This window comes from Trichechus manatus, unplaced genomic scaffold, assembly GCF_000243295.1.
Source record: "Trichechus manatus latirostris isolate Lorelei unplaced genomic scaffold, TriManLat1.0 scaffold00036, whole genome shotgun sequence".
In the NCBI taxonomy this organism is placed as follows: Eukaryota; Metazoa; Chordata; class Mammalia; order Sirenia; family Trichechidae; genus Trichechus; species Trichechus manatus.
The window spans coordinates 17768732-17780813 of NW_004443972.1; the positions used below are offsets into that span (position 1 = coordinate 17768732).

Here is a 12082-nt window from a genome sequence, read left to right on the forward strand (position 1 = left end):
GGCGAAGCATTCAATGGTTTTGCCCATTTTATAATGTTAATATATACTGATGACTTCCTTGGCTCTAGCAGCATGCTTGCTTGTCTGCTTCTCACTTTTGCCTCTTTGAACATATGCCGAATAAAACTTCCTTTTTGCTTTACTAAACTTCGTGATGTTTTTACCCTAGAACACCCTTAAAATAAGGCAGGAGCTAAAACAAGATAATTTCCCTTTTCTCCTCAAACATACATACATGCCAATTAAGAAATACAAGAGAAATAACTTGAGTGATAAGTGTAAATAAAACATACAATGAAACCACATCTCCACCTAGTCTCTCAAGAGGCAATCTTAGCCACCTTACTCCCTTCCTACATTTAACCAATTGCCAAAGTCTCAACTTTAACATGTCTGACTAGTTCTCAAATCAACCCTCTCTACCTCCTCCAATTCTGATCTGCGCCATCAGTCTCCTGAGCCACTTTCCTTGCTTCTCCCTCCAGCCTTGCTCCACTTCAGTCTCCTTCCCACTGTCAGGCCTAACACTAGCAAGCATACTCCACTGTTCCAAATTCCCCAGTGGCCTTCTATAGGTTAAAGTCAAATTCCTTTTCCTGCTGCCCACTCTTCTCTCTGGCCAAGGATCCTCTTATAATCCCAGAATAGAAGATGCAATCTTGCATCTCTGTAAAGACAGGAAAGGTGAAAGGCATTCACCTTTTCTGGAAAAACTTATCTCCAGATATTGATGTTAATTATTCAACCCTCCTCACAAAAGAAACTTTTTATGAGAAGTCTTCTCTGACTTTCCCAGATAGCTGGAAGTCCTCCTCCTAACCCCTAGGGAAGTTCGCTCAATCCCCTCTAAATTATTTTATTGAATTACAATAGTAGTTAGATGGAGTCCCTGGATGGTTCAAAGGAACTACCCAGAGGCACCTTGGAAGAAAGGCCTGGTGATCTACTTCAAAAAAATCATCCATTGAAAACCCTATGGAGCACAAATTCCATCTGAAGAAGACAGTAGGTGCTGTACAGAGAAATGGCATGACAGCCCCTGCCCACTCTACATGCCCTACCCAGCAAATCAAAATCCCTAGAGTTAACTTCAGAAGTCTCACCATCTTCCCTTCTAAGGAGCATTCTGGCTGTACTTCTTCCAAGACATATTTGTTCGTTCTTCTGGCAGTCCGTGGAATATTCAATATTCTTTGCCAACACCATAATTCAAAGGTGTCAATTCTTCTTTGGTCTTCCTTATTCATTGTCCAGCTTTCGAGTGGATATGAGATGACTGAAAATAGCATGGCTTGGGTCAGGCACCCCTTAGTCCTCAAAGTGATTATCTTTGCTTTTTTATACTTTAAAGAGGTCTTTTGCAGCAGATCTGCCCATTGCAATACATTGTTTGATTTCTTGACTGCTGCTTCCTTGGGCGTTAATTGTGGATCCAAGTAAAATGAAATCATTGACAACTTCAATATTACTTTGGACATGTTATCAGGAGGGACCAATCCCTGGGGAAAGAGATCACGCTGTGTGAATCAGATTCCTGGGCCATTTCACTGGCCATCTCAAGCAGCTTATCAAAGTACAGTATCCTTCTAACTTTTCTTAAGGGACGCTCTGATAATTAGTTCTGCTCATATTGGCAGTGACACTGTGGTGCTTCAATGAGATTTTGGAGACTCTCAGAAATGTACTATCCAGTTTATTTTGGGTTGTTTGCATATCTGCTTCCCATTAGATTATAAATTTCTCAGGGTCAGAGACCCTTATATTTATAAAATTTAATCTTTGTATCTGCAGCAACTAGCACAGTGCCTGACACATAATGTAAGCCCTCTGACTGTTTACTGATTGAATGAATGACCCATTCTTCCCCCACAACAAGGCTTTGTGTGTGTAGTTGTTTAAGTACACAAAGAATCACTTTACAAAGAAAGTCCTATTTTAAAAGTTCAGGAGGAGTCAAATATAAGTGGACTGATGTATACCTTTGGTAGTCTAAAATGGTGGCAACACTGCTTTCTTAAGTAACTAAATGTAATTATCAACAGGCCAACGCACTCCATTACTGAACTGTTGGCACCTCTGCCCTGGCCCCGAAATTTCAGGGCAAACGGGTTATAATAGCTCTGTAAGGAATACGGAGACCCCAGGTGGTGCAAACGATTAAAGCGCTCAGCTGCTAACTCAAAGCAGGTTCGAGTTCGCCCGGAGGAGATTTGTGAAAAAAAAAGTCCTGGCGATCTATTTCTGAAAAATTAGACATTGAAAACTCTACAGAGCACAGTTCTATTCCAACACATGTGGGGTGGCCATGAGTAGGAATCGATTTGCAACTGGTTAGTTACAAGGAATACTGGAACTAATTCTGAACCGTCACCTGAAAATCTAGAAAACACCCTTCATTATGTAAGCACTGTCTGTACACTTCCTGGCTGACTGGACATGCTAACCATCCAGAGAGAATGCTCAGTTGGCTGATTTAGTTTGTAATACTGAAATAAAAGTAAATATTTAAAAGGAAAGGAGGGCCAAAGAAGACCCAAACTAGTATTCTCACTTGCTTGTATTAAACAGGGTACATTCAATTATCTGAATGTTTGCTATTAAGAGCTAAAGCTAAACTAGAACATTCAGGCAATCTAAAATATATGAAGGTACTTTAACGAAAAGAATCCACCAAAACGCCCTAATCCCAGCCCCTCTGAATATTATCATGCATGCCAGCTTTATGATTTATCTCTGCAATACTTCTAAAGTGGCCAAATAGTTGCTTCCGAGTATCCTAACCGTCCAGCGGATGAATTCCCATCATATCTGAAGGAAAACAACCAGGGCGCCTGTGTACCATCTTTTCTCAAAACCGTATTTTGGGACTTTTCTTTCTCCTGTGTTTCCCCGGTTAAGACATCCTTACTAGTTAAGGTTGAGGTCTTCAAATACTGTCTCTTTTCCTTCAAGGATCACGACCCCAAAAGTGCATTTTAAATTTAATAAAAAGAAAAATCAGAAGACTTCCCCCTAATTTCAGGAAGTATACATTTGTTATACATAATAAAACATGTCGGTTGCAAGGCTCACATCCAAAACACTGGAATCTCCGCGAAGTGAATCCTGCCGCCACACTAGGAGCAGCTACAACCCGGCGCGCTGGTCGAAGTATCCAGCAAAATCCCTTGGTCCCCTTACTGTGATAACACAGAATCTGACTCTGGCTTCCAACTGTCTTATCTTTTTCGAATGTTTCAAACTTACCGTCTTTGTTCAACATAACCACGGGCACAGTGATGATGGCGACGAGCGCAGCAGCACCCAGGAGTCCCAGGAGAACCTTCCACAGTGTCTGCAAGCAGGTCAGACTGTGTGTTAGAAGGAAACATTTGGTCCCAGTCTGGGTAAGAGGGTCGGGGCCCGAGCGTCTCACCGGGCAGCTGGATTTGCGGATGGGCGCGAGTTGGAAAAAGGGGTTAGGGGACTGGGAGTGTTTGGCGTGCGCCGACCGGGGTTTGCAAGGGCGAGAGCCTTTGAATTTGTGGCCTATGAGCGCACTAATTTCTCTACTCCTGCCTGCCTGAGGCGAAGTGAGGATTCGGGCTTCCGTTTTGTGGGCGGCTCTCCGGTCCTCCAAGATTCGGTACTTCGGTTCTAGAAGAAACCTCTCTGGTCCGAGAGAGGCGAAAGAGCCCTGGGGCGTCCCTTCACTTGTCAGAGGGTGACCTGGGGTTTCTGCCTAATGGGAGTCCCTGATCCTTTCCAAGAAGCCCTGGTGGCACAGTAGTTAAGCGCTGTGCTACTAACTAAAAGGTCGGCAGTTGGAACCCACCAGCCACTCCGCAGTAGTGAGATGGGGCAGTCTGCTTCCGTAAAGATTACAGCCTTGGAAACCCTATGGGAGCAGTTCTGCTCTGCCGTGTAGGGTCGCTGTGAATCGGAATCCAATGTCCGGCAATGGGTTTGGTTTGATGGGTTTGGTCCGGTTCCGCGAGCTTTTGAGGCAGTATGGGGAAAGTTTGGTGAAGAGGCACCTACAAAGCGACCCTGAGGCGGGAGAAGTGTGACGCGCGCTACTCACTTACCTTCATTGTCGGAGTCTCCTCGGAACTGAGCTTTCCCGAGCAGCAGCGCAGGCAGACGGCACGGGGAGCCGCCGAGAAGGGTGTTCTGCTCCGCTCCTAGGGGCACAGAATCACTCGGCGCTCCCAACGTTCGGCCCCGAGTTAAACATTAGTGAGCCGCCAGCACGCTCGGTATAAAGGCGCCGCGTGCCCTGGGGGAGCCGCTAGGCGAGGGCGCGCCGGACGCGGGGCAACTGGCATCCCGGCCGCAGGGCGCCCTAGAGGCGCCTCCCCCCGGGCAGTGCGGGGCGCTGGGCTGCAGCCCGGGCGCGCAGGGTGCGGGTAGCTCGGGGACGCCGCGCGCCAAGGGGACCGATGTGGGCACCCCGGAGGGGGAAAGGGAGTGCCCGGCAGTGGACTTGGAAACCTGGGATTGGCGACTCGGAGAACAGGGTCCGTCTTAGCGGAAAGAGTCGTTGGTTCTCAGATCCTGCAACCTTCCGGGGACAGGCGAGTGAACCGAGGCCCAGAGAAGGCATGGGGCTTGATAAATTCACACAGCTCACTGCTGGCAGCTGGAACTAAGACCTAGGCTCTACCTCTTACTAGTGAAAGCTAAGTTGGCGCGGGGGAGGGGAGGGGAGTAGGATCGCTAAACCCGTCTGGAAGGCGGAGGGAGAAAAGGCGATTGTTCACTTTTGAATGGCACGTAGAGGATAAGTGCCTGGATTCACGCTCTGTACAGGGAATGTCCCACTTGTCTTGCAAGCTTACCTTCTCATCAAGATGCCAAAAATAATAACACTAACACTTAAGTGAAACTTACTTTTTCCCAGACACTCCTCTAAGCATTAACTGTTTATTTTACAGAAAAGAAGCCTAGGCACCAAGGGGTTAAGTCAGCAACTAGAAAGCCGTGGAGCCTGAATTCAGAGTCCAGGTACTTAACCACTATGCAACAAGGCCTCTCATCTTTCAGTCTTGGAAAGTGGTTGTGGAAAAGAAAGAAAGGTCATGTGTGGCTTCCCCTTTCCGCAGCTCCCTATTATGCCCTGTAAGTTTGTTCATTTGTTCTTCATCATCCATTAATTCATTCATTCATCCCGTCACTTATCCGTTTATTCATTCATTTCACAAATATGTGAGTGGCTACAACATGCCTCTGTTCTAGAGCTGGGAATAGAGGTGGGACATGACATATAAGGGCCTGCCCTTGGTGCTTTCAGTATGAAACACACAGGTAAGCGTTTGCTTTTAGGGCACCTTTTATCTCTTGAAGGTAAATACTTCTACTCCCTAAAATTTCTCCTCAGCTTGTTCATTACAGCTGAAAACAAAGCCTCACTATCCATTGTTGTCGTCAGGTGCCACCAAGTCGGTTCTGACTCATAGAGACCCCATGTAAAACAACAAAACACTGCCCGGTCTTGGGCCATCCTCACAGTCGTTGCTATGTTGCAGCCACTGTGTCAGTCCATCTGATTGAGGGTTTCCTCTTCTTCACTGACCCTCTGTCTTACCAAGCATGATTTCCTCCTCCTGGGGCTAGTTCCTCCTGATAACATGTCCAAAATACGTGAGACGAAGTCTCACCATCCTCCCTTCTAAGGAGCATTCTGGCTGTACTTCTTCTGAAACAGATTTGTTTGTTCTTCTGGCAGTCCATGGTATATTTGGTATTCTTCGCCAACACTATAATTCAAAGGCATCAATTCTTCTTGAGTCTTCCTTATTCATTGTCTATAGTTAGAGATAAAAGATAACGCAAAGACCTATGAGGTATGAACACATGATTATAAGTTCAACTTTTCACCTCCTATCTCCAAACCAGACCTTGCTTCTAAACTCAGGGATCTTTTCCCCCTTACCCCATCAGTTGCATATGATATGTACACACACTGACCTACCAAATCCAGAGGCTCAAACTGAACTCTTTATCTCCTCTATCAGCCACTTCCCACCCTTCTCCCATAATCTCTACATTAAGTGTATCTCCATTCACCACTCAAAAAAATTAAAAACTTCAAACATCTTCGTGTTTTCTTCTCTACTTCCCTGCTGCATTCACTTGAACACCAAGTCCTCTCAATGCTGCCTTTACAGGTGTCTCTCAAATCCATCCCCTACTCCCTCATCCAACTGCTAAGGAAGGGAGTCAACAGTGTTACTGGAGCCTGGGCGAGCTGGAACTGTGAAGGAGAGACTGACCAGCTAGAACTATAGGGAACTGTGCCATATCGGGGGATCAGTGTTGGCCTCTGCTCTTGGTAGTTTGGAGACTCAGCAATGGTGGTAGCAATATCAGCCTTGATGAGGGAAGCCCATATAGTTGAGCTCATTCTTACCCTCTATGCCTGCCACCATGACACTGTACATTGAGCAAAGCTTGGGGACACCGGGGAGAGGTTGGCTAAAGTCCACAAGACATCATCTTGTTCTCTGGAAGGCGTTATATGAGACACATATTTTCACGCTTTGTTCCTATCCTAAGAGATTCTTCCAAGTACTTCCCCCACCCCGACCTCTTTGTCAACCGTCTTTCCATCTTGTTTTTTCCAAGTCCCTCACCAGCTGGCTGACTCATTAGTCACTGTCTATGAGTCAGTGTAGATCTTATATCAGGTCTTCCCTCTTTCTGTGGAAAATGGAAAATAGATGTACTGCTAAATATTCTGTCCATCAGGAAGATTTCCCTGTCTGCTGTATTTCAGAACATTCCTGGAAAGGACAGTGATGCAGCAGCCATCCACTTATGACTAGTACTAGGTTACTTTGCATAAAACTGACTTTTCCCTCCTCTGTTACCTGGATATAGGGAACTTCCCATAAGACTCCAAGTGTGTATTTAGGTAGAGACATTGAAGCAGTGGAAAAGGTATTATAGAGTCTAATTCCCTTGCTCATCTGATTTTCTACTAGGGCACGGTAGCAAGAGAGGAGCTGCTTTTCAAATAGTGAATAGTCATTGGCTATGTAGCCAGCCTCCAAGATGGCTCCTGGTGATCTTCACCTCCTTGCATTCATGCCGTCATGTATATCCTTCCCATACTGAATCATGACTGGCCTTTATGTCCAATAAAATATGGCACAAGTGATAAAGTGTGACATCTTAAGCTATGCCATAAAAGACTGTGACTTCCACCTTGTTCTCTCTTGGATCACTTGCTCTGGGGAAAGCCAGCCACCATGTCATGAGGATACTCAAGCAGCCCTTTGGAGAGATCCAAATGGTGAGGAACTGAGGGCTCCAGTCAACAGCCAGCATCAACTTGCCGAACATGGGGATGAGCCACCCTGTAAGCAGATTCTACAGCCTCAGTCAAGCCTTCAAATGACTATAGCGCTGCCTGACATCTTGACTGTAACCTCATGAGAGACCACAAGCCAGTAGTGCCCAGCTAAGCCATTCCCAAATTCCTGATCAAATAATAAATGTTTATTGCTGCTATGTTTGGGGATAATTTATTATGCAGCAATAAGTAACTAATACATTGATAAAAAGGGCATGGCTTTGTTCTAAAACCCTAGTGGTCTCTTCAGTGATTCTTCTATTGGGGCTTGCCAGAAACTTTAAACAGTATCTCTGTCTGCCACAGGAACTTCTGATAACTAGTGTATCTGATAGGTCGTAAGATCCAAATGGCAGGGGCAGGGCAGCTTACAAAATAGCTTAGACCCACTGCAGAGCCCTTTCTTACTCCAGGCTCCATTAAAAACAGACAGCCTTATAGGTTACTGAGTAAATAGACTGGAGCAGCACACTCAGTTGTAGTATATGGTGCCTCTAAAATCCAGAGTTCTGGCAAACATTGTTTCTCTTTGTGGTGGGTGGGTGTACAAGGTGTAGTGACTTATGTTTCACATTAGAGGGTCTTATGGATTGAATTGTGTTCCCCTAAAATGATGTTTAAGTCCTAACCTTCATACCTGTGCGTATGACCCTGTTTGGAAATAGGTTCCTTCCAGATGTTATCAGTTAGATTAACATAAGATCATACTGGAGTAGGGTGGGTCCTAATCCCATATGACTGGTGTCTTTATAAGAGAGGAGAAGATACACAGAGACGGGGAGACAGAGGAAGGATGCTATGTCTCAATGCAGCTGCAAGCCTGGACTACCAGAAGCTAGGAGAAGCATGGAATGAATTTTTCCCTCAAAGCCTCAGAAGGAATCTCCATGACTGACACCCTGATTTTGGACTTCCAGCCTCCACTACTGTGAGACAATAAATTTCTGTTTGTATAAGCCACCGTGTTTGTGGTATTTTGTTAGGACAGCCCTAGGAAACCAATACAGAGGAGATATCCTGACTGCTCCAGGCCACCAAATCCCTTGAAATTTAGCAAAATTTTCATGTAATTTACCCTCTACCCTGTGGCCACATTTGTCTTACTAATGCATCTAAGGAACTATTTACTGTTAATAGGGTCAATTAACATAATGTCAATAATGTGACGTTCTGTGGGATATCAAGATGACCTAGGTCCCATTAGACTGTATTATCACTGAGCAAGATAGTTGGCATAGGCTTGAAATAAGATGGCGAAAATACATTGCTGCCCCTTCTGGATGAAAGCAGACTGTTTTGGGTGGTCATTATTAATTAGTCCTAAAAAAAAAAAAAATGTTTACCAGATTTATAGCCCCAGGTGCTAGAAACTGTATTATTTGATCCAGTAAAGTCACCAGACTTGAAATGGCAGCTGAATTGGTATCACTACTTGATCCATAGTCATTTTCCACACTCCCTCTTGCACAGGCTAAATAGGCAAGTTAGTTGAGTATATGGGATAGGTAACCGACACTCCCACATCTTTCAGGTTTTTGGATCATGATACAAATCTCGACACCTACCAGAGGGATGCAGTATCACTGTTGGTTTACTATTCAGGTGTGGAGAAGCACTTCCAGGGGCTTACACTTGGCCTTTCCTACCATAATTATCCTCTTCCTTGGTCAGGGAATAAATATTGGGATTCTTCCAGTTGCTAAGCACAGCTATTTGAATATGCTGGAGCTTAAAATATAATCATAGAATGGGTCCATTGTGAGGTGGACTTGACCCCAAAATCAGACTGTAGACACCCCATTCTGATCACTTGTGGTAGACTGAATAATACCTAATCCCTGGATCCTGTGAATAGGTTACTTTACATGGCAAAAGGGACTTTGCCTGTGATTAAATTAAGGATCTTGTGATAGGGAGATGATCCTGGGTTACCTGGATGGGCCCAGTATAATCACAAGGGTCGTTATAAGTGAAAAAAGGGAAACATAAAAGTCAGAAGTTGTGATGTTTAAAGCAGAGGAAAAGGGGAGGGATATTTATCTGAAGATGCTGTGCTGCTGGCTTTGAAGATGGAGGAAGGGATCATGAGCTAAGGCATATAGGTGGCTTCTAGCAGCTGGAAAAAGCAAGGAAATTGGTTCTTCCCCCAGAGCCACCTAAAAGAACATAACCTTGCCAACACTGGGATTTTAGCAGTAGAACCCATTTTGGACTTCTGAACTTCATTATTTAAAAAAAAAAAAAAAAAAAAAACCCGTTGCTGTCGAGTCAATTCCAACTCACAACTCCATTATATTAGTTGTCATTTGCTAAACACTGTCTCCTCATGAAGATTGAAAATATTTCATTCATTCCTCTGTATTTCTCTTTTATCCTTCTCTCTTCTATGCCTAGCAAAGCACCTGGAACACATCAGTAGTCAATAACTGTTGGCTGAATAAATGAAATGAGATATGAAGAAAAGTTAATCACATCAAATCCTTTCTCTGTGTTCTTGCAGTGCTGGAACTGGAAGCCTGGAAGAAATGGGATAACACTTGTGGAGAGACGGGAGAGAGAGAGTGAAGGTGCTACCTCAGGGGCAGGGAGTGGTGAGGGAGCTGCAACAGAGTTCAGTCCTCATCCTCAGCTCTTGAGGAGAAGTAAAAGCAGTGCAAAGGTATTTATTTGTTCTTCTGCTCAGTGGACACCTGCCCGCAACCTAATCAGGGAATTCTGCCCCACCTATGCCAGGAATGACGTCTTGCTGTTCTAGCACCAAACTCCCCATCTTATCTGCTTTGGACTCCAGATCAAAACTCAGTTCTTGCAGGTTACCTTCACCATTGATCCCTCCCATCTATTCCTGTTGAATTTTCTGATTTCTATACCTACCATACTTGGGAAGATTGTTCTGCTTGTTTTACAGGTCAAACTTATTTGCAACAAAATCCACTGCTACCAAGAGATACATAGATGATGATAAATAGCTGGATAATCATATGAATTTTGATATATGGAAAGGAGAAATTTTAGGTTGAAGAAATAACATACAAAGGTGTGGGTAAGGAAGCTGGAGAATCTTTAGGGAATATCTGTTAGTTTCTTTTCACCAGAATATAGAGTAATCTAGAAGGTATCGGGAAATGAAAGTTGGACATGGACATATTCAGAGCATTAAATTCAATATTCAGTATTAGCAGGGAGCCACTGAAAGTTTTTCCTGGGAAAAGAACCCAATTAGACTTGAACTTCAGATACAAGAGTCAGACAGTAGTGTATGATGGCTAGGTGGGAGAGGGAGGAACTAGAGGTGGGGGGAGATTCAATAAAATCTGGATGTTGCAAAATTAATTGCGCAGGTGCCTCTGGGGAATTTGTCATAAAAGAACTTAAACCATGTTTATTTATAGTTGTTAACATTTAACTCTATAAAAGCTATTTTTTGGCTCTATTCAAGGGTCCACCAATTATCAGTAAACCCAAATAAGGAATTATTTTTATACTCAGTCCTCAATAAAATTCTTTCTTTACCTGTTTAGACTAGAACACCATTAAAAGGGTGAGGAGAACTTTGTGCTACTCTTTTGATGGTGTCCTTTGGATATTCTGTGGGTTTTTTATTTGAAAAGTTTGCCTATACTAGCCCCTGACCTAAGAAATCATTATATGACTTTATGAGACTGCGTGTAAGATCTTTAGAGCCTGATTCTCACAAAGTGGCTGCAGCTATGATGACATCTCTTCCTTTGTGTTTTCCAAGCTGTAAACATATGCTAGATGTGGTGGTGGTGGTGGTGGCAAATGTGTATGAGACAGGGATTGGAGTTTGGGGTGGAGCAGTAGGAACTTGGCTATAATTTAGAAGAGAAATAGCAAGGACCAATAGAACAGGCTGGGGGCAGACACCAAATTAAACTAAAAAGAGAGATCTACTTTGCCAAGTGAGGGACCACCTACTCTATTTGAGCGGTAGATCACACAATCAAACATTCATATCTAAGTGGACCTCCTGATTTTGTGTGTGCCATTTCAGGAATAACAAGGAAAAGAAAAAAGAGTTCATGTGTGGTATTGGACTAGAGTGAAAAATGAGTCTCTAATTCTTTTATTTTTATCTAGAGTTATCCAAATTTCATAATGTCATTTTAGTGAATTAAACATTCAGCTTAAAATTATTCATTTAGGGCTCCCGCTTTTCTGGGCAAGATGGTGGAGTTAACCTGACTACTCACATCGCATCCGTTTTGGACAGGCCATCTGGTTTCTGCTGCTTGAGTTTCTCTTCATAAAGAAGATATATGATGCAAAGGAATGACTACAAAGGAAACTGGATCTACTAAGTAATACCACATGGTAGACTTTGCTATGGATGGAGGGAAAAACCTGTATTCTGGGAATATTCCTCACGCTTTGAGAGAAGAAAAAGATTACAGTTGTCCTGGGAGGATGTTTGAAGATCCAGAACTACAGGCAGATGTAATTCACTAGAGATGGTTGGATGCTGTTAGACTCCATAGCTGAAAAGCATAGTTTTAGGTAAAAGTATTTAGATAGGCTCTACAACAATGTTCTTCAATCTTTTTCTTTTTTTTTTATTACCCCACCAGGAATATTTTTGCCCTTTTTTTAATATATTTTATTGTACTTCAGGTGAAGGCTTACATAACAGATAGTTTCTCATGTAACAGTAACACACATGCTGTTTTATGACATTGGTTAACAACCCCACAACATTTTAACCCTCTAAATTCTCAACTTTTTTTT

General features: G+C 43.5%; 1 protein-coding gene and 1 pseudogene across 8 annotated transcripts in view; one reads left to right on the forward strand and one right to left on the reverse strand.

Annotated features, from left to right (window-relative positions):
- Positions 1 to 4283, reverse strand: part of DPP4 (dipeptidyl peptidase 4) — a 100887-nt gene extending 96604 nt beyond the window's left edge. For 5 of the 8 annotated variants that reach the window (XM_023730478.1, XM_023730477.1, XM_023730476.1 and 2 more), the window contains exon 1: positions 3247 to 3426. Coding sequence is in view for 2 of the 8 variants with exons in the window: in XM_004375425.2 (XP_004375482.1) it covers positions 3247 to 3334; positions 4068 to 4073 (94 nt within the window). In the remaining 6 variants the exon portion in view is untranslated. Of the gene's footprint in view, positions 1 to 3246; positions 3427 to 4067 lie in introns of those variants that run through there. The other 3 variants (XM_004375425.2, XM_023730472.1, XM_023730475.1) reach the window with 2 other exon arrangements.
- A 138-nt stretch (positions 4284 to 4421) lies between these two features.
- The window catches only part of LOC111820400 (eukaryotic translation initiation factor 3 subunit E-like), a 14187-nt pseudogene continuing 6526 nt past the window's right edge, over positions 4422 to 12082 (forward strand).